Source organism: Schistocerca nitens, chromosome 3, assembly GCF_023898315.1.
Source record: "Schistocerca nitens isolate TAMUIC-IGC-003100 chromosome 3, iqSchNite1.1, whole genome shotgun sequence".
Classification (NCBI taxonomy): domain Eukaryota; kingdom Metazoa; phylum Arthropoda; class Insecta; order Orthoptera; family Acrididae; genus Schistocerca; species Schistocerca nitens.
This window is the reverse complement of record NC_064616.1, coordinates 343361422-343384105: the sequence shown is the minus strand read 5'-3', so window position 1 is coordinate 343384105 and position 22684 is coordinate 343361422. Positions and strand designations below refer to the sequence as shown.

Sequence of the window (22684 nt, the reverse complement as noted above, 5' to 3'; positions counted from 1 at the left end):
AAATACTATTCAAAAATATATAACTTTAATGCTTATATTGTATAATTAATTAACATTTAGTAATAACGTTTCCAGACTAAAAAAGTGAAGCACCCAGAAGACATGGTCATATGTCAATGTAACTACATACATGTAGACACCATAGGTGGGAATGTAAGTGATAGAGTTGCAATTAGATTAGATGTACTTTTTATTGCAATAGATCCATAATGAGGAGATCCTCCAGGATGTAGAACATGAAAAAAATTCAGGATAGACACTAAACATTTAGAAAGAAAAAGAAATTTGCTAATGTACCTATGTCAGACCCAACTGAATTGGTCCTCATACATTGCTGGAAAAAAAATGCAGCACCCTCGAGGACTGTGTTTGGTGTCAGCAGGATATATTATGTGCATAATGTGGGGTTATAGTGTTAGTGATTCATTTGTCATAGGCATCGGCAATGAAATGGCACTCAGGAGGCCTGTCTGTGCAACATCTGTTTGGACTCTGCACGCAGTAAATGTGCTGAGTTTAGAGGTGAACAGTGTTTGCAACATTCATTAGGGTCTGACCATGCCCCACTGATGAGAACGTACTCTTGTTGAACAGCTTCAGCCATCAGAATGAGGCCACGCTGTGGACCTGTGGGAAGCTGGATGCATGTATTGACGGATTGTGGCACATGTTGAGCACATTGTATAGGTAGTGTGTCACTGTTTTCTACAGCTGTCTGTGTAACATTTCCACACCTGTAGAACACATTCTGGACATCTGTGTAGTATAGATGCACATCAAAATTGGTGCATTGTGGAAGCAGCTGGGGGCAAAGGCATGAAATGTGGGCACATGTTGCACCTGCTGTGTCATAAGGGATCATTGGGAACTGTCTTCTTGCAGCGGGATTAAGGACATGTGTGAATGTGGCCAGGTTACCTATGAAACCAAGACACCATTAGTCATAGTTATTCCAGTGTCACAAAAGAGTTGGCTGAGAGCATAATGGTGCACTGTTGTCTTCAGTGATGAGAGTAGGTTCTATCTGTGTGCAAGTGATGGTTGTATACATATATGGCATAGACCTGGTGAGCTGTGTATTCCAGAGCTCATCTGCCCATGACACAGAGGTTGCATACCTGGCTTCATGGTGTGGAAGAGTCATCAGCTACAACTCACATTCACATTTGGCGTTTCTGCTGGGTAAAGTAACAGTACCTGACAGGATTTGAAAGAAGTCTCCCTGCAGTTCTCCATTTGGCTGGCTAGTTGAATTGTGCTATATTCAGATTTGAGAGGCATTTGGATGTGACAGTGGCGTGATGTTGGACTGCATGGAAACGTGAGGTTGAGCATATCTGAGCACCTCAAACGGTGCTCACTATATTGTACACCAAGCACACTATAATTCCATCACATCTGTACCTGCCGCCTGAGAGCAAGTAATGGACCCTTGTGTGTCCATTGCCAAGTGGTGCTGTGAACTATCAACGAAATAAACAAGTGCCACAACAACAGTTTATTATCAATATAAGAAACAGAACTCAAATACAATGTTCATGGATGAATGTTCACACAACTAAAGTACAAACAGAAATATCTCTAATAGACATTGCATCGTATCTACCCTCAGATTGAAATCCACAGAGCAGGAGGGACCACAGATGACCAGTGGTATTTTAAATATAGTAGAATTATTGGGACAAACAGCTCAAGAGAAAAATCGCAGCAGTATGTCAAAAAAGTAACTCTAATAAATCATATGAATGTATCACCAACATTTCCTTCTCAGATTAAAAAAAATTACACATTCTCTCAAAAATAAAAGCTCATCCAGTTTTAGCGGTGTTTCCTGTGTAGTACTAAAGATTTGTTCCCATATAATAAGTCCAGTCTTATCTGGAATTTGTGATGTATCACTGACTCAGTATATTTTTCCAGAGAGACTGAAATATGCCATTGTCAAACCACTACTTAAGGAGAGAGATTTCTATAACTACTGATCTGTTTCATTGTTGGCATACTTTTCCAAAATTTTTGAGATCATGTATTCTAGAATAATATAACACATTATTGACAATAATATCCTCAGCAAATCACAGTTAGGATTTCAGAAGAATTGCTGTACTAAGAATATCATTTACGTGTTCAGTCTCCAAATTTTACAACCATTAAATAATGAAATAGTGCAGAGTCGTATTTTCTGTGATATATCTAATGCATTTAACTGTGTGAATTACAGTTTTCTCATAGATTAATTAAAATTTTATGATGTTGATAGTATAGCCAAACAATGGATAATGTCATATTTGACCAAAAGAATGCAGAAAGTTGTAGTTGGTAATTCAACAAATGTAGTCCAAAGACATAATTCTGACTCAGGAGAAATTACATGTGGGGTTCCCCAAGGCTCAGTCTTTGGTCCGCTGTTGTTCCTCATATTTATTATGTGGACAACTTTCTGTCTAATACACAACAAACAGAATTAGTTATTTTTGCAGATGACAGTAGTATTGTAATCAGTCCAAGTACACATACAGTAACAGAAGAAATGGTAAACAGTGTTCTTAAAATTATCATGGACTGGTTTTCTAAGAAAGGTCTCTCCCTCAATTTTAAAGAGACACAACATATTCAGTTCTGCACGTCTAGGTGAGGAAATAATAAACAGGGTGGAAACTTCAAAATTCTGAGATGTCCATATTGATGAGAATTTAAACTGCAAAAAGCACATTGTGGAACTCGTAAGACAACTTAGTTCAGCCACATTTGCAACTACGTAGAATCATTGCAAATCTTGGGGAAAGAGAAATCATTAAGTTTACATATTCTGCATATTTTCACTTCCTAGTGCCATATGAAATTCACAGTCATCTTGTAGTCATCTGTTTAAGGAGTTGGGCAGTCTGACTAGTGCTTCACAGTATACTTAATTGCTCATGAAGTTTGTTGTAAATAATCCACTACAGTTCAAAAAGGAACAATGATGTACACAATTACAATACCAGAAATGAAAATGATATTCATTACTCCACATTAAGGTTGTCTTCAGCACAAAAATGGGTGAACAATAGTGCAATTAAAATTCTTGATCACTTACCCTGTAATATCAAATGCCTTACAGACAGCAAAGTAAAACTTGAAAACAAACTGAAAAAGTTTCTCCTTGACAACTCCTTCTGTTCCATAGAAGAATTTCTATTATTATAATATATAAAAGGTGGTGGACACATTACAGTTTATCATGCAGAATGATCCATGGAGCATGAAACTAACATATGAACTCCAACAAAGTCACAGGACTGTAACTCTTCTTTAATTCTATCACTAATGACATTTGTAACCAATTCAGTTAATCCATGCTGAAGTGTGCTTGATGTTCCTTTGAACCCCAAAGTGCACTACAAGTGATTATGAATAAACTGTTCTGTCTAGACGAAAGTTCTAGCAGTTCAAAGTAATTACCTTTGTTGCCAGAACTTTCATCTTCAAAGTGTCCTCTGAATGCAAGCTCTTGCTTGCTCAAGAGACAAACAACATCAATAAGTCTCTCCATTATGACTCCTATTTTGTTTCACCATAACATTATGTTTTATGGCTATAAGTTTGGCGCCTCCAGAAATTGAATGTTCGATTCATCCATTACCTAACAACTGGAAACTCTCTTGATTCTGAAGATATCGTATTGATTTGTGGTGTTTATTGGCATTTCTGTCAAAACATTTTGTCACACATATGTGAAAGAAGTTGACATCCATTCTTTTTTCATTCTGAGATCATAAAAAAAATACATATGTAACAATGCAATCTATTTCTTACAGAGGAACCTGTATGTCAAGGATACTCTTTATACTAAGAAAACGTAAATTTCTATTTTATATGCCATGAGCTATTTTAATGTCTAAATATGATGCCAATCACATATCTTTATAACTGCCCTTTGGTTTGTGAGCCCATCTTGAAAATGGTTTCTCATCTAATTTTTGAAATAAAGATGTAAGTGTTCCCTCTGCAGGAGCTCTAATGTAATCAGTTAATCCCATGTACTCATGAATTATATTACTAAAACAAGTTTTGTTAAACCAGGACTAAACAGTGCATGCAAAATAATACACAGTTTCACAGCTGATGCAAGCCTCATTGCCACACTCCTATGACACTCATGACTCCCTGCCAGTGCCACATGGAAACCAAAGGCTACTTCTAGAAGCTCCAGTGAACTGTTAAACTGGATATCATGCAGAACACAGTAACTCCCAACTCGTGGATGGAGTGAATGAAACTGTAGTAACATACAAAACAAACTTACACTGTTTTCAACACATTGTTATATTCTAACTCTAATTGTAAGGTTTCTTCAAATTTTTTGGTATGATAAGCCTCAAAAGCCTCTGAAGTGCTTCACCATTGTGAACAAGATCTTTCTTTACTATGTTAATTGTGTAAGTATTGATTTCCTCTCTACTTCTCTTCCACCCATTACTCCTATGCTGGTTCTTAAAATTGTATTTTAGCCTTCTATTGTAATATGTCCCAATTTGGTCCTCTGGTAAAGCTTTATTCAGTTTTCCTGATTTCTTCTTGGTGTCTGTAAGTGCTCACTATTCCTATCCTCAGACCCAACTACTTTGATTCCTTGAATTAATGTAACCACTCCGGGGTGTGTTAGTTACTACTCCATCCATTCCATTTCTGGATATTGTCAACTCCAGTTCACCTCAATTCTATTAACATTGCTGTCTTATGTATCCAGCTGGCCTCTGTTCTAAAACTCCTCCCACATATTACTCCCTTGTACCTTTAAAAAAAATTCTAAAAATCTGTAACACTGTCCCTTACTGCAGATATGAGCAACTCCTTAATTTTCATTGTCAACTTATTATCTGAGGCCAAACTAACTGTTTCTTGAAATTTTATGGTAGATTAAAACTGTGTGCCATACCAGGACTCAGACCTGGAATCTTGCCTTACATTGACAATGCTCTTCATGACTAGGCTATCCAGGTACACCTCACAGCTGACTGTCACAGGTTCACTTCCACTAGTACCTCTCTCCAATCTTCCGAACTTCACAGAAGTTATGCTGCATACCTTGTGTGAATAACAGCCCTGGAATAAGGATATTAGGAAGGAATGGCTTAGCCACAGCTAGAGGGCTGCTTCTGGAATGAAACTTCACTCTCTGCAGCAGTGTGTGTGCTGTGTTGAAACTTGCTAGCTAATAAAAACTGTGCGCCAGACCAGAACTCACATCATGTAGCTTATTATTTAAGTAGCTGATTATGTCCAACATTTGCAAAATTCTGGTTAAATGGGTCATTGGTCCATTGTATGGTTTGTGTAATCTCATCTACCCCCCCCCCCCCCCCTCTGCCACAACCCCAAAAAAAATCTCAGAATAGACTTACATTTTATTGGACCAAAATTTTGTTAAGTATTTACTTTCAAATCCAGATGTTGGTTCACAGGAATCTGTCACATCAACAGCACATCTGCTGCAGTATGCTGTTTAAAAACACAGATCATGCATCTTTAAAAATCTTTCAGAAATCATACAGGATGAACACTACCACCACCACTACCACCATCACCACCATACTATCAGCGTTCACTCTACTATCAATTATAGGCACAGTGGTCATTTGATTGGTGTTAGTTTGTAACTCTACATCTCTGGCTTAATGAGCTTCTACCAGTTTTTTCTGTATTAACCACTAAATTCCTCTTTAATCTTTTTACAGCTTTCAAAGCAATAGGATTTAACCTATACATTTGTAGATTTACAGTTTTCTTGCAAAGACTGAATGTGAATTTGCATTTAAGAGCTATGCACATTAATGTTGCAATTTTTCTGCCCAATCTTGAAAATTGTTAGTAGCTGCCTCTGTTTGACAAGACACTGCAGTTTCTCCTTGTTAACACATTTTTGAATTCATCATTAAATATTCTGATCACATCATAATCTCAGATATTAATGCTCCAAACTCCATCCTTACATTTTCATTACTTCATTTGGTCTCATCTATTTGAGACCACATCCATTCATGCTGGAGCTGCCCACAGCACAATTTGGGGTTTCCATACACCCTACTCTTTACTATCTGTTGCTGCAGATTGTCATCCAACATTATGTCCACAAAACTGATATTTTTATTTATTGCACACTGTTCCTACACATGTGTGTGGCTTGGTTCTTGTCCACTGGCTGAGTCATTAATTATCTGTTGAATTCCTAGCTGATGTATCTCTTGGTACATATTCAGTTTTACACAACAGTAAATCATACTTGTTCATTCAATAACAAAGAATATTCTTTTTGAAATGAAGTGAAAAACATTGTAAATACGTCAATGGAGCACATCCAAATGGCTATTTAACCATATTTTAGCCACACACAAAATGGGGTTCAACATTCTCTTAGCCAAATCACACGTGAACTGCTGCTCTTAACATTCACCTCCCCTTCCTACAACAGCATTACCAGAAGTAGTTGAGGAAGCAGTAACCCATACTGGGATGGCCAACCTGACTGCTTGTAACCTGATATATTTCAACATAACATAAAAAATAGTCTTGAATTCTAGTCTATGTAAAGTACTCGACATATGCTTAGAGTGAAGAAAAGAAAGAAGTGTGAAACAGAAATAGAGGAAACCAAAATTAAAATATTTCTGCATTGATCAGTCACTTATATTAGATGTTTGTACAATCTGCTCCTTTGTTCTTGACAACTATCCATTGTAGAACAGATCCTAGTTCTTACTTGCAGTATGTAATATGACCCATCAAGAGAAGAGATAGCTGAAACAGTTTTTCCCATCTTCATGGTTATCGCATAGCTCTAAGTATATAATGTATTTCATTGTACCCTAGAAATGAATGTCAAGAACAGTCCTAGCTGCTCATGCAACATTCATACCTGTTCCTATTGTTTTACTGAGAAAGGGATCTGCGTTGTTGGCACTCTGGTGCAGTGCAGGGACAGGGTGCATCTACATCTCTTGTGTCCTCAAGAGTGGACTTCTTTTTGGAGGAAGTTATATATGCTCTCCTGTTCAACAGTCTTCAAAAAATGGGTACCAACAACATGCTTTCAGATGATACCACCCCAACAATTGACAGCCTGTCAGTGTTGATTACTTCCCTGATGCAGTAAGTAAGAATTTCACAGATGCTTGACAGCATGATTATTGGTGCATGTATAATCAGTACAAATGCACTTTTGAGCATTGTCAAGTGCAATGCATTAGATTATACAGGCCTGTTCCACTGGGTCCATATCACCAGTCTTTTGAGTGTACTGTAGTACAGCCTTAAATATTTATATACCAAGTTCACTTCCTTCTCATTCTTGGTACCTTTCAGTAGAAATCGTAGGTGTCTTTCTGGCAAATACGTTACATATTCATAAACAGCTAAAAGTGTGGTCTATAATTCCATAAGGTGGAATTCATCAAAGCAGATGCACACCAAGAGCAATTTTTTATATGCAGGAAGTATCTTCTACACATAATTTGTATGTTAATCCCTGTAAAAGAAAATATCTCTTCTCTTTGAAATTGTCTCTAATGTCATAGTATGTGCTTCAATTTGTACATGCGTCAAGATGCATTCATCCGTGAATAGTAAATGACATAAAATACTCCAAGTTGCTACCCAAAAACTACTGAAAACAAAACTTAGTTGAGTGTTTCATGGACTGCAGGTATTTATATGCTACTCTGAAAAGTGTTGGCTTGTTATTTTAATGTATTGTTGTTGCAGGGGATCGACCTGGGCTGCCAGGAACACCTTCAGTGACAAATTTGCAAAAAGGTGTGTACAGAGTGATGTGGACACCATCTGATAGCAATGGAGCCCAGCTAGAACTCTATAGTCTTGAGGTGAAAGTGGATGAACCCAAACATGACCAGATAGACATGAATTCTACCCATGAACATGATGATACTGCACTGGAGGAATGGGTTACACAGTACAATGGAAGTGGTAAGAAACTGTTGAACACACAAGTAATACTCATGAATTGGTCACTCAAGAGACATTTTTGTGCTGCACTTTCTCAAAATATCTGAGAAAATTGAGCTCTTGACTCGTTTTATCCTATAACTGATTTTGCATGTTTATCCACTTTATAACATTATTCCTACATATTAAATTGATATGACAAAGCCTAAAGGTTCATCACTTACGTTGTAATTGAGTACTACAGGAATTCTTATGTTGTTTATGTATTATGTTACTCTTATTCACAGTCACTTCGGTTTTCCTCAATTTTTCTCCATGAAAAGCTTCTTTCAGCTACTGTTGCTTACCTTGAATTATGTTGCCATGCTCATGTGATCTTGCTTCTAATTTTTTGAAAACAAAGAGCAAGCAAGATGTTCTCTTATTTGGAATACTATTATTTATCGTTTGTTGCTTGTGTTCTAGCCAAACATCTTCATTGATTTTTCTTGCTTTACATAAGCTAATTGGAGTGCTAGTGTTACAATTATAGCATGTGCAAGTGATTGTAGGGTGCACAATATTCAGTTTAATGTGTTTATTCACTGTTTTTATGTTTAAAAATGCACGTAAGATGTGCAACATAAAATCACATGTACTCAGATTTTGTTTTCCCTTTTAACAGTTTCTCTTGTTAATAATTTAATCCTGTGACGTAGTTTTTATATTAATTTCATATTGTTTTTAGTATCAAAACTGTAGTTATTCTCTTCACAATATGATTCTGAATTTGTTCTGGAGTGTCTAGAATGAATTAATTGTATTACATTTTATTTAAATGGAAGTGTGAAAAGGAATTCTTTGGTTTTGAATTTCACTGATTATTTTCAGATTTACTAGCACAGAAAACCAAAGTCTGTGGGAGAGCAATAGAGACAGAGAGAGAGAGAGAGAGAGAGAGAGAGAAACACAAAGGGGGTGTGGATACACTTAGCACTGTCTTTGTTCCTAAGTATTGCTTGTTGTAAAACAGGATGTATTAACACAGTAAAGTTCTTGGGGGAAAACACAGGTGTTTTGTGAGCAGATAGATATGACATCCGAGATTTTTGTTGTTAAATATTTCTGTCTGTGAAGTAATAATGAAAGTCCAAATTAATGTCAGTGCTGTAATTGAAGCATGTTCAGGGTAATTATTGACCTCAGTATTGTGAAGATACTTTTAATTTGCAAAAGTGCCACTGCAGACCTATCAAAATTGTGGTGCAAGCATGAGTACTAGTACTTTTATATATATATATATATATATATATATATATATATATATATATATATATATATATATATATATAAACAGCAGCTGAAGGTTAAGCTTTTAAGCTGGGAATCTGAGTACACAGTCATGTGCCATGAGTATCTGCAGTGTTGGTAACTAGGAAACTATTCACAACCCTCAGTATAATGGGTAAAATTATAATTCTCTGCCTTCCGTTTATAATAATTGAAATGCAGGGATATCTGTGTTGACACATCATTAAAATTTTTATCGAGAAGTATGTGAGTCAGGAAAAATCAGAAACTATAACCTTTCCTCATGGAAAGAAAAAAAGGTGAAATTGTTTAGATGGCCAATCAGTATTTCAATATGAAATGCTTTCATTACTTATCAAGCCAATGGGAACTTAAAGGAAAATGTACATGTACATTTATCATAACAGATCTGTTGGAAACTCTTGGAAAGGGGCTGCACTATAGGATTGTGTTTCCAAAATAATAGTAATAATAATAATACCCAATACAACAAATATACAGAAGAAAACAGGAGAAAAAATTGAAAAATACATCCAACCGGCTGAGGAAGTCAAGGACATGTGGCATCAGGATAAAGTTGACATTATACCAATTATACTATCAACTACAGGAGTCATACCACACAATATCCACCAGTACATCAACACAATACAGCTACATCCAAATGTATATATACAACTTCAGAAACCTGTAATATTGATACATGTTCAATTACCCGAAAGTTCCTAAATGCAATGTAACATATACCGTGCAGTTAAAAGGAAGTCACGCTTGATCAAGGTCCATGTCACTTTCCATTTTTAACCAGACATAACATCTGAGAAAGGAAAGAAATAATAATAATAATAAAACATCTATGTGAGTTGATTTTATCAGGTGCCACTCTTCTTTCATCTGCCCACTTTACATTTTCTTTCTTTCATCTGACCAAATTGTTCCTGTCTTGAATTTCTTGACATCCTGGCTCACTTTCCACATGGGTACTATATGCTTGAATGTTTTCCTGTCATATATACCTGAGTCTGTTATGCCAGTTTCTTTCAGATTTTTTCTCACTTTGGTGATCCACTTCATGTTCTTAATGCTTTCTTTGTATTCTAGAATCTGTTTAGTTTGGGTGTCTGACATTCTCATGATATGCCCATAAAATTTCAGTTGACATTTCTTCATGTAATACATTAGATATCTGTTTGGTCTCTTGTCTCCCACAATTTTTAGTCTTCTTCTGTCTTATTGGTCCCTAGGATTTTTCTGAAGATTCCTCTCTTTATTTTTTGATTTTCTAGTGCACCTTTCTGATCCATGTCCAACATTTCTAATGCATATAAGGTTTTTATCTTGATGACTGTTGTGACAACTCACTTTTACGTTATGTGTATGTGATTTATTGTAGGTGTTTCCACTCTTCCAGAGTGGTCTACTCAACTTTTAATATCTCCAATATACTTTAATTTGATCTCACTGTAATTTTTTCCCATCTTTTTTTGTGTATCTTTTTGGTTTGACTTGTATTCTATTTTCTCGAAGGAGATCTGTAGTCTGACCTTTTCAGCCTTCTCTTTCAGGATCTCTGTTTGCTTTAATAACCCTTTGGTTCTACTCTGATTGTTTTATAAAGTTCCAGCATCTTCAGTTCTTTCACCTATTACTTGTAAATTGGGCTACTAATGTACTGAATGATAGTGGTGAAATACCATTACCCTGCCTCGCTTCTACTTTAATCTCGAAGGCTTCTGATAACTCTAATATGAATTTATTTCAGGTTTGGTATTTGTTAAAGTCTGTTTGATAATGCTCACTGTCTTCTTATGAAGGCTCCCTTCTTCCAGTTATCAGATCAGAGGTGGTCTATCTATAGGGCATATGCCTTTTTGAAATCTACAAAGGTGCATAAGGTTTCTTTGCTTCTCATTGCTTGGTATCTCAGGACTGTCTTTAAACTGAGTATCTGTTCAGGACAAAATCTTCCTGGGCTGAAGCCTGCTCGGTATTCTCCTATCTAGTTTTTCAGTTGTAATTTTGTTCTATCCAGGAGGTATTGTGATAGAGTTTTACATGCAGCAGGCAGTAAAGTGATACCTCTGTAACTTTTTAACATCAGTCCTGCTATAACCCTATACATAATACTTGGATGTGCACTGTGACACTAGGCCACCAGTGTGCTACACTTTGAATATTCCACCAATGGCATCTGCATTGGCCAGTCACCAGGGGTCACATGTGGCAGGCCACACAACTTGTGCACATGGCACGGCATCTGCTGCACCATGTACTGGAACCCTCCTGTCTATAAGCACAATGGGCAGGCACTCACTCTGATATTGTGTTATTACTTATTGTCAGCAACTGCTTGTGTAAGTATCTGGATTGTTTCTATGTTTATGTCTATGTTCTCAATCATTGTTTGTTTGTATGTAGAAGAAGAATAAACTTTGGTTCAGTGTGGCTGTACTATTGTTTGTGTTGTACATTACGACACAATTGCCAATGAGTGTGGTGTTCACTTCTATGTACTCAGTCCATGGTTGTTCTTTCAGTTCTTCTGGTTGTGGAGACAGTGCTCAACTCCCTCCTCAAGCAGGAGCAGGCTTTTACAGTTGCTATCATGAACTTGTTGGGCACATTGACTGTGCATGCTCCCATGCCATCAGTGTACCCACTGCCCTTTTCCCCTTTTGATGCGACCAGAGAGTGGGAGATTAGGGGAAGCAGCTTCAGCAACACTTCCTCCCCTTTGATGCCACTGATGCAAACATGTGTAAGGCTTTGTTCCATTCTTGGATTTCTCCTTTGATCTACCAGTTGTGGCCTTTAGCCCTGCTCCAGGAACCTGCCTCACTTTTGTTTGATGAAATGTGTAAGTTGTTGTCAGATTATCACCACAAATGCACATGTCATTGCAGTGTGTGCAAAGTTTTATCATTGTCATAAACAGGCCCCAATCCTGCTGGGCATGGGCAGCTGAATGCTGTGGCCTCAGTCACAAGTGTCAGTTTGTTACCTACGCTCACCTTTATTCGTATGCTGATTCTATGGTCCATGATGCCATCACTCGGTTGGCTCCTGAACAGGAAGTGCATCAATGCACACCACAGAGTGAGAATCCACTTTTTGCTGATGTATTTAATACTGATCAATCTTTTGAGGTGTATCATGCTACAGATGATCAGAGTGAGGCTTGGTGTGACATCGCCACGGTGGCTCCTGTTCCTGGTGGTTGGGTGTGAGTCACTTCTGTGTAGAGGAGGGGGGGAGGGGAACTTCGTAGCTGTACAATTGTGCCCTCTGTGCTGCCCTGGACAATGATGTTCCAAACAAGAAGGACAACCACAGCAACAGCAGCACTCTGTGCTCCCATCTTGCCTATACTGTTTCGTGCAACATGACAGGGCCACGTGACCAAAGTGCAGGCAATTTGCAACAACTGTAGGAAAAAAGGACATAAAGCATCTGTGTATTGTTCTTATCCCCCTTCTGTGGGCATGGACATAGATATTAATTGCATGCCTTCAGTGCTTATGAATGATAACAAATAGTTTATTGAAGGGCAAGTGATGGACAAAGTACCTAGCCTACAAGTGGACACAGGTGCAGCTGCAGCCTTACTGAGCTCACAGACTTATTTGAATGTGGAATCTCCAGCATTTTCTTTGGTTACTCAATGTTTGGTAATTTACAAAAAGATGCATATATCAATTTTTCAGCAATTTACAGCTTACACTATGTATAAAACTGTGGTTTGTTCCTGGAATTTTTTGGCAATGGATAATGCTGATGCCACAAATTTGTTTACTCTGAATGTTTTCAGTGCTTTTGGTTTTTCCTTTTTGGATAGAGCGCACCTCATTGCTGACCAGGTCCCTTACCACCAATTATATTCTCTGTGTTTTGAATTCTTGTCTCTTTTCTTGAATGGGTTATGTTGTGCCACCAATTTGTGGTCCACATTATCCTGAAACCAATGGTGCTGCTGTGTTTTTTCAGTGGGTGCCCTGTTCCAGTGGCTTTGCATGATGAAATGAAAGTATAATTGGACATGCTGATGTCACTAGGGGTCATACAGCCACTTACATTGAGTGAATGTAAACAAACCAATTCGACAGCTTTGCCTCTGCGGCAACTTTAAAGTTTCAGTTAACGCTCAACCTATCATTGAAACCTACCTTTTGCCCTGTCTGGGCAAGTTATTGGCTAAACTCGTTGGGGACCAATTTATCTCCAAAATTAATTAATGTCTAGCCTATTTACAGGTTCCGTTGGATGAGGATTCTAAATGGCTCCTTGTGGTTAATGTACAATTTTGGTTGTACCAATGTCAGCACTTCCTGTTCAGTGTGGCTGGCACCCTAGCAATTTTTCAGGGTTTTTTGGAATGATGTCCGTTCAGGATGCATCAAGTGTCTCAATGACATTGTGATTGGTGAATCCACAGAAGAGCATTTACATAACTTATGCACCTTGTTCGTGGTCTTAACATACTCCAGGGTTGAAATTCAATTTGGCCAAGTCACACTTTTTTCAACCATCCATGGTGTATTAGCAGTTTTAAGTTCCTCAGGATGGTGTTAAGCCTTTACGTCATCATGTCACCGTGATCACAACTGTGCCTCACATACAGATGTTAAAGAACTCCAAGCATTTTTAGATTAAATTGCTTGCTATCACAAATTCATTCTGGGTACAGCTGTGTTGGCCCATCTCCTCCTTGAGTTTCTCCACAAGAACGTTCCTTTTCAGTGGATGCTGGCCTGCAAGCCTGCCTTAATGCTTTCGAAATCTAAATTATATTCTGCTTCTTGTTTGACTACTTTCCATCCTGGCCATCATCTGGTTTTTGCTATGGATGCCTCCAAATATAGACTCAGGGCCATTCTCACACATCGTTAAAAGGATCATTGCAGACATCCAATAGCTTATGCATCAAAAATACTCAACTCCATTCAGCAGTACTACTCCAAAGTTGATAAGGAATCACTTGCTATCATCTACACCCTCAAAAAGTGTCTTTTGTTCTTGTACTGATCACAAACCCTTGGTTTCGTTGTTTAATCCTTGTACTTCCTTGCTTGACAAAGCAGCACATCACCTACAGTGTTGGGCCTTATTTTTGCCTCGCTACAACTATGAAATACATTTTGAATGTACAGTGCAGCATGCCAGTGCCATTGGACTGTCCTGGCTTCTTATGGGGTTGGATCCTGCTTTTTTATCAGGATGAACTCCTTTGTTTTCATTTAGATGTTGAGATGTGATATACTGTGTAAGGATTTTCCATTGCAGATTCCTGGATCACAGCTGCTCTCGCTGCTGATCCAGTTTTGCTTCAAATTGTTGATCTTGTTCAGCATGGTTGGCCAGACAGACCACTGGGCAAGGCTATTTTGCCCTCCATCACTACCTCGCAGTATTTGATGGTGTTGTTCTCTTAGCTACGGACAGGCTGTCACTGAGGGTTGTGAGCCCAGCTACCCTGTGGTGGAATGTGCTTCAGCTTCTACATCAGGGACATTGATTGGTCTTGGATACCATTTTATTTGCCCTTCACCATTTGTTTTGGCCTGGCATCGATGGTGACATCGTACTTCTTGTCGCGGCTACTCTCAGTGTGCTACCCAACAGGTGGCATGATGGACAGCACTGTGTCTGTGGTCCAGCATCCATGGGAATGTATGTATGTGAAGATGGTATCTGTTCTTTCAGACATGTCCAAAGGAACAGATATCATCTTCATGTAGATAAGGCTTACTGGCCAATGATCTTCAGTGCAGATGCACTCACATTGCTCAAACTCTTATGAGCATTGGTAGATTGACTGCCGTGAGCAATGAGTATAGTGGGCAGGAGCGCTACAAATGTAGTGCGTGGACAGTAAGTTGGAAATGTGGGTCTCACAGTGACTGTGCCAGAGGTAAGTCCCTGCAGTCACACTATCCTCTGTGTCCTCGATGGCTCAGGTGGATAGAGTGTCTGCCATGTAAGCAGGAGATCCTGGGTTCAAGTCCCAGTTGAGGCACACATTTTCAGCTGTCCCCGTTGATATTTATCAATACCTGTAAGCAGCTAATGTCTGGATTTCATTGTAATTTCATCCATGGCAATGCATCCATGTTGATTTTGTGGGACTGTTCCCATATTCTTACTGATTGTTAGTTGTCGATGTTTTCTCTAAATTTCTGTACATTATCCACTGTCCTTCAATGTCAGTCGTAGCTGTGATTCAGGCCATCTCCAAGATTTTTTCTATTGATGGCTTGCCTGATATACATGCAATGCATAATGCTCTGCAGTTTCTGTCTCAGATCTGCTATGATTTCTGTGCCTATCATGGCATTCGCAATGTGACTGCTCCTCCTTTCCACCATGAATCTAACGTCAAGGTGGAACATCTCATTTGCATGTTCAAGGTTCAAATGAAGAAGTAGGTTCCAATCTCCTCCATGTACAATGCCTTGACATGCTTCTTGAATTGCTATAGATTTATGCCAGTGAGGGATTGGAGTCTGGCCGAGGAGCTGCTTGGTTGCTAGCCATGCATGCTCCTGTATCTGCCCATGATGGCTGCTGGTACAGCCCTCAGTGCGGTTTGCTCCTGGCTCTGTGGTCCAAGCTTGAGGGTTTAGCCACTGACTGAAATCGATTCTGGCCATGGTCCACAGCTGTCAAGCCCACTGCCCCTTTATGGTGCCCATCAGTTATGGGCCGGTGGTGCGCCACCACGGTTTGCTGCATCCTCATGCCACAGGGAGGGCTGTGGATCTGCCACTGGCTTTGCCTCCTCCTTCAGTCCCTGTCCCAGCCTCCTGGTATGTCCCTACTGTGGGGGTAGATCTGCCATCCTTGTGGATGTCACTGCCTCCTGCTTCTCCTCCAGGGTACAGACCCCCAGTGCATGCTGCAAGACCTTCTCCAATGCTTCGCTGCCACTGGAGACTCCAGTGCTGGCTGGGCTGGCACCATCGGGTTCTTCCACACTGGTGCTCCGTACCGAATGGCCAGTGTGCCTTCACAATTGGCACAGTTCCACCACATTGTGAAATTGGACATTGATATGTGACCAGCACCCTTGTTACTGGTCCTCTCTTGTGGTATTATACAGGGGAGCAGTCACTGCGCATGTCCACAGCCATGCCACTTTCTCCGCTACTCACTGTTTACAAACTGGAGTCTCCTTCAGCTGCCATTGATGGTGAAGTGCCCTTTCCCCAAGGGTGGAGGAGTTCTATAATCCTGTGCATAATACCTGGATATGTGTCATAGCACCAGGCCACGGGTGCACTACACTTCGAATATTCGACCATCATCATCTGCACAGGCTGGCCACCAGAGCTTTCCCGTGGTGTGCTACATGACTTGTGCACATGGCACAACATCCATTGCTATGTCTATTAGGGCTGTGCAGTAAGCACTCACTCTCATATTGTGTTCTTACTTATTGTCAGCAACTACTTGTATTAATATATGTATTATTTCTACACTCCTGGAAATGGAAAAAAGAACACATTGACACCGGTGTGTCAGACCCACCATACTTGTTCCGGACACTGCGAGAGGGCTGTACAAGCAATGATCACACGCACGGCACAGCGGACACACCAGGAACCGTGGTGTTGGCCGTCGAATGGCGCTAGCTGCGCAGCATTTGTGCACCGCCGCCGTCAGTGTCAGCCAGTTTGCCGTGGCATACGGAGCTCCATCGCAGTCTTTAACACTGGTAGCATGCCGCGACAGCGTGGACGTGAACCGTATGTGCAGTTGACGGACTTTGAGCGAGGGCGTATAGTGGGCATGCGGGAGGCCGGGTGGACGTACCGCCGAATTGCTCAACACGTGGGGCGTGACGTCTCCACAGTACATCGATGTTGTCGCCAGTGGTCGGCGAAAGGTGCACGTGCCCGTCGACCTGGGACCGGACCGCAGCGACGCACGGATGCACGCCAAGACCGTAGGATCCTACGCAGTGCCGTAGGGGACCGCACCGCCACTTCCCAGCAAATTAGGGACACTGTTGCTCCTGGGGTATCGGCGAGGACCATTCGCAACCGTCTCCATGAAGCTGGGCTATGGTCCCGCACACCGTTAGGCCGTCTTCCGCTCACGCCCCAACATCGTGCAGCCCGCCTCCAGTGGTGTCGCGACAGGCGTGAATGGAGGGACGAATGGAGACGTGTCGTCTTCAGCGATGAGAGTCGCTTCTGCCTTGGTGCCAATGATGGTCGTATGCGTGTTTGGCGCCGTGCAGGTGAGCGCCACAATCAGGACTGCATACGACCGAGGCACACAGGGCCAACACCCGGCATCATGGTGTGGGGAGCGATCTCCTACACTGGCCGTACACCACTGGTGATCGTCGAGGGGACACTGAATAGTGCACGGTACATCCAAACCGTCATCGAACCCATCGCTCTACCATTCCTAGACCGGCAAGGGAACGTGCTGTTCCAACAGGACAATGCACGTCCGCATGTATCCCGTGCCACCCAACGTGCTCTAGAATGTGTAAGTCAACTACCCTGGCCAGCAAGATCTCCGGATCTGTCCCCCATTGAGCATGTTTGGGACTGGATGAAGCGACGTCTCACGCGGTCTGCACGTCCAGCATGAACGCTGGTCCAACTGAGGCGCCAGGTGGAAATGGCATGGCAAGCCGTTCCACAGGACTACATCCAGCATCTCTACGATCGTCTCCATGGGAGAATAGCAGCCTGCATTGCTGCGAAAGGTGGATATACACTGTACTAGTGCCGACATTGTGCATGCTCTGTTGCCTGTGTCTATGTGCCTGTGGTTCTGTCAGTGTGATCATGTGATGTATCTGACCCCAGGAATGTGTCAATAAAGTTTCCCCTTCCTGGGACAATGAATTCACGGTGTTCTTATTTCAATTTCCAGGAGTGTATGTTTGTGTCTATGTTCTCAACCAGGTGCAGCTTGTAATTAAGGGCTCTAGGGCAGAGCCACACCAAAATATTAAAAAAGTTTCTCATTAACGTATTACAGAATTTCAATATTCAGAACACATTTCTCATATTTAGCCACATGGATTTAATTAATGTCGATCGATGTTTTTGGAACTGTATATATGTAATATCAAGCAATGTTTTTCAAGCAAAAGAACTTGCCCACCTTCTAACAGCCATGTACCGCAAGTCTCTAGAGGAACGGAGGGTTCCAAATGATTGGAAAAGAGCACAGGTAGTCCCAGTCTTCAAGAAGGGTCGTCGAGCAGATGCGCAAAACTATAGACCTATATCTCTGACATCCATCTGTTGTAGAATTTTAGAACATGTTTTTTGCTTGAGTATCATGTTGTTTTTGGAAACCCAGAATCTACTATGTAGGAATCAACATGGATTCCGGAAACAGCGATCGTGTGAGACCCAACTCGCGTTATTTGTTCATGAGACCCAGAAAATATTAGATACAGGCTCCCAGGTAGATGCTATTTTTCTTGACTTCCGGAAGGCATTCGATACAGTTCCGCACTGTCGCCTGATAAACAAAGTAAGAGCCTATGGAATATCAGACCAGCTGTGTGGCTGGATTGAAGAGTTTTAAGCAAACAGAACACAGCATGTTGTTATCAATGGAGAGACGTCTACAGACGTTAAAGTAACCTCTGGCGTGCCACAGGGGCGTGTTATGGGACCATTGCTTTTCACAATATATATAAATGACCTAGTAGATAGTGTCGGAAGTTCCATGCGGCTTTTAACGGATGATGCTGTAGTATACAGAGAAGTTGCAGCATTAGAAAATTGTAGCGAAAGCAGGAAGATCTGCAGCGGATAGGCACTTGGTGCAGGCAGTGGCAACTGTCCCTTAACATAGACAAATGTAATGTACTGCGAATACATAGAAAGAAGGATCCTTTATTGTATGATTATATGATAGCGGAACAAACACTGGTAGCAGTTACTTCTGTAAAATATCTGGGAGTATGCGTGCGGAACGATTTGAAGTGGAATGATCATATAAAATTAATTGTTGGTAAGGCGGGTACCAGGTTGAGATTCATTGGGAGAGTGCTTAGAAAATGTAGTCCATCAACAAAGGAGGTGGCTTACAAAACACTCGTTCGACCTATACTTGAGTATTGCTCATCAGTGTGGGATCCGTACCAGATCGGGTTGACGGAGGAGATAGAGAAGATCCAAAGAAGAGCGGCGCGTTTCATCACAGGGTTATTTGGTAACCGTGATAGCGTTACGGAGATGTTTAATAAACTCAAGTGGCAGACTCTGCAAGGTTTCGAGAGGGTTTCGAGAGGGTGCTTTTCTGGATGAGATATCGAATATATTGCTAACCCCTACTTATACCTCCCGAGGAGATCACGAATGTAAAATTAGAGAGATTAGAGTGCGCACGGAGGCTTTCAGACAGTCGTTCTTCCCGCGAACCATACGTGACTGGAACAGGAAAGGGAGGTAATGACAGTGGCACGTAAAGTGCCCTCCGCCACACACCACTGGGTGGCTTGCGGAGTATAAATGTAGATGTAGATGTAGATGAGTCTTGAAATGCCACTTAGCTATGTGTAGCAGAGGTTTGGGGGACTGGCTTCATTGGAGTACATCTCTTATGGGTATCCCAAAGGCTCTGGTGTTTCAGCCTAAGGATATCCTACCAACCTGCACATAATTTTCACATTCCACTCTTTACAGCAAAAGAGAATGAACAGAGTTGCTGAAACTTCACTATCAAGTCTGTATCTCTGTTATGCTTAATTTTGTCATTAATCATCATTTAGTATTAACATTTTGGTTGTGTTTCAGACAGTTTTTTTTTTGTTTCTACCATTGATTATGCTATCCACATTGGAATAAGTTTTCAGAGTCTCACCAGAGTATGCTAGACAAAGGTAACATAAGTATTACCACCTAGCAACTCTCACAAAGGATTAGCAGAAAATGCACATGTAATATACCCTGTGTATGTGAAGTGTGTCCCGTTACTTTAGTTTCCTTGCTTTCGGACTGTGGGTAATGTTGCATTATCAGCACGTTTATTTTTGTGAGTGTATTATGCATGAGTTTAGTGAGTTACACACTCTTGTGAATTACAGCAGCATACCACAAGCTTGAAGACAACAGAATATGAATTCAGTGTGAAATTTATCAGGTAAATATATGGAACATGTGGTTACGATGAAAGTGCAGTAACTTGGTGCCTCCAGGCCAGGTGTAAACGTGGGTCAAGAATGAAAGCTGTGTAAATCCAGGCAAGGGTGTACATGCAGTTTTAACAGAGCAGTGTACAATTCTGCTGAGTGGTTGTGTGTGCATAACCACTTAAAATGCATATTCTTGTAATATACTACTATAAATATGACAGATACAATGTGTAAATTGCCATAGCTGTTGCTGGGGTTGCTCATGTCAGTCAGTCACAACATAAGATCTGTGACATCATGGAAACATCACTGTTTTGTCAGGTGAACTCATTAACACCACAATTTGAGCGCACAAAACACTAAAAATTTGTAGTTTAGAAATGAAAATACCAAAAACATTAAGCATGCAGTGAAGCTAACATTCACTGCATTAAAGATCTCTCCAAAATACATATTTTAGTATGATTTGTTGTGGTAAACTGTTGGGAAATGTGATATTTGGGAATAAATAGGCTACCTATAGATTTTATCATAGAGTTAGCTTTTGATGTTATTTATTAGTTGATTATGAAAAGGAAAGAAGATACAGTATGTAAATGCTTGGCTAGAATGTGAAATTGACCCCAGATAAATGTCCCAGCCTTCCCCAGCATGGAAACCATGAGCCACACCTGTTATCAGCCATTGTTTGCTTGTATGTGGAAGAAGAATAAACTTTGGTTCAGTGTGGCTGTACTGCTGTATGTGTCTTACATTATGACAGGTCTTATCCCTACTTGTATTTAGAGGGTATATAACTGCTCACTTCCAGACTTCTGGTATTACTTCCGTCTCCAATATGCCATGTATGATATTTGTTATTTTTGATGGTATTCTGACCAGCTTCCCTTGGCATGTCAGCTATGATATCATCCACTGCTATTCTGCCATTTTTCAGTTTCATGATTTGCCTCTTTATCTCCAGTTCATCTGGTGAGTTCAACTTATAATTTTTCTTGGTCTCTTTGCTCCTTAGGAATCCTCAGCTGGTTCACGATACTTCAGTAGTTCATTGAAGTATTTAGCCAACATCTCACAGTTTCTTTGTTGTTGAGTGCCACTTTTCCATCCTTTTTACTATAAAAATTTTGTGGTTGGTATCCTGTGAATCTGGTTTTACATGTCTTGTAGATGTCTCTCATGTTATAGGCTTGGAAATCCCCTTCTATTCTCTTTAGTTGACCCTTTTCATATTCTTTTGATTCTCCTGATGTCTTTTTGTCATTTGCTTTCTCACCTCTACATACATTGCCAGATTAAGTTATGTTTTTTTGCTGTTCAAATTGTTGTATGCTGTTTTCCTGTTCTCAATTGCTTTATTGCATGTGTCATTCCACCATAGAGGTGTGGGTTTTATTATTATTAGTAGTAGTAGTATAGGTATTTTTTCCTTTAATTTACTGATTACCTTCTCTTTGAATTCTTCCCAGGTCATGACTGTCTCTTCCTCCCAATAACTTTTTATCTTTGATTTTTTAAATTTTGTCATATCTAAAATTGCTGTCAGTGTGGTCTCCCTACTCATTCTTTTTGGTGTCAGCCTGATTTTGATTCTGATGAGATAATGTTCAGATTCCACCTTTGCCGCTCTTCTGACTTGTACCTTTATGATTTCTCTACAGTTCTTGTGTGTAATTACTACGTGATGGATTTGGTATTCTCCTTAGGATTTGATTGGTGACCTCCAAGTCTTAGTTTTCTTGATCTCATTCTGTAAGTGAGTTGCATTTATCATCATATTGTGTCAGTAACATAGCTCGAACAAGTTTCTGGTTATTCTTGTTAGTGAACCTATGTCCTGGATACTGTCCTATCATTCCTCTGAATCTCTTTTCTCTCGCTAATTGTTAGTTTGAATCACCTAATACAGCTTTAACATCTCCTTTAGGGATTTTTCTTGTGGATTTCTCTAGCTCATCTCACTACTTATCAGCTCCTTCTTTGTCTCTCTTGTTATCTTGGTTTACTGGTGCATGTGCATTGATTATCAGGTAAGATTTATTAGCACATTTGAGCCTCATTGTCATCAGTCTGTTATTTATTGGTTTCACTTGCCTTACTAAGCAAAGAATCCCCTTGTTGGCTGCAGAGGCCATTCCCAGGAGCTGAGATCATTGCCTATTTTTCCGTCTGTCTTGCTCTGAATAGCCTGTAGTTACCAAAGTCTATAGTGTTGTTGTCTGTTATGTGGGTCTCTTTTATTTCCAACATCAGGATCTTTTGTTTGTCAAGCATCTTTTCTAATTCATATAGTTTCCTTGTTCTGATTACTGTACTGACATTCATAGTGTTCTTATGTAT

The 22684-nt window shown here is 40.2% G+C and overlaps 1 protein-coding gene across 1 annotated transcript in view; it reads left to right on the top strand.

Annotated features, from left to right (window-relative positions):
* The window catches only part of LOC126248295 (proto-oncogene tyrosine-protein kinase ROS), a 587002-nt gene that overhangs the window by 501924 nt on the left and 62394 nt on the right, over positions 1-22684 (top strand). The window contains exon 30 of the mRNA XM_049949160.1: positions 7744-7965. Within this exon, the coding sequence (XP_049805117.1) occupies positions 7744-7965 (222 nt within the window). The remainder of the gene's footprint in view (positions 1-7743; positions 7966-22684) is intronic.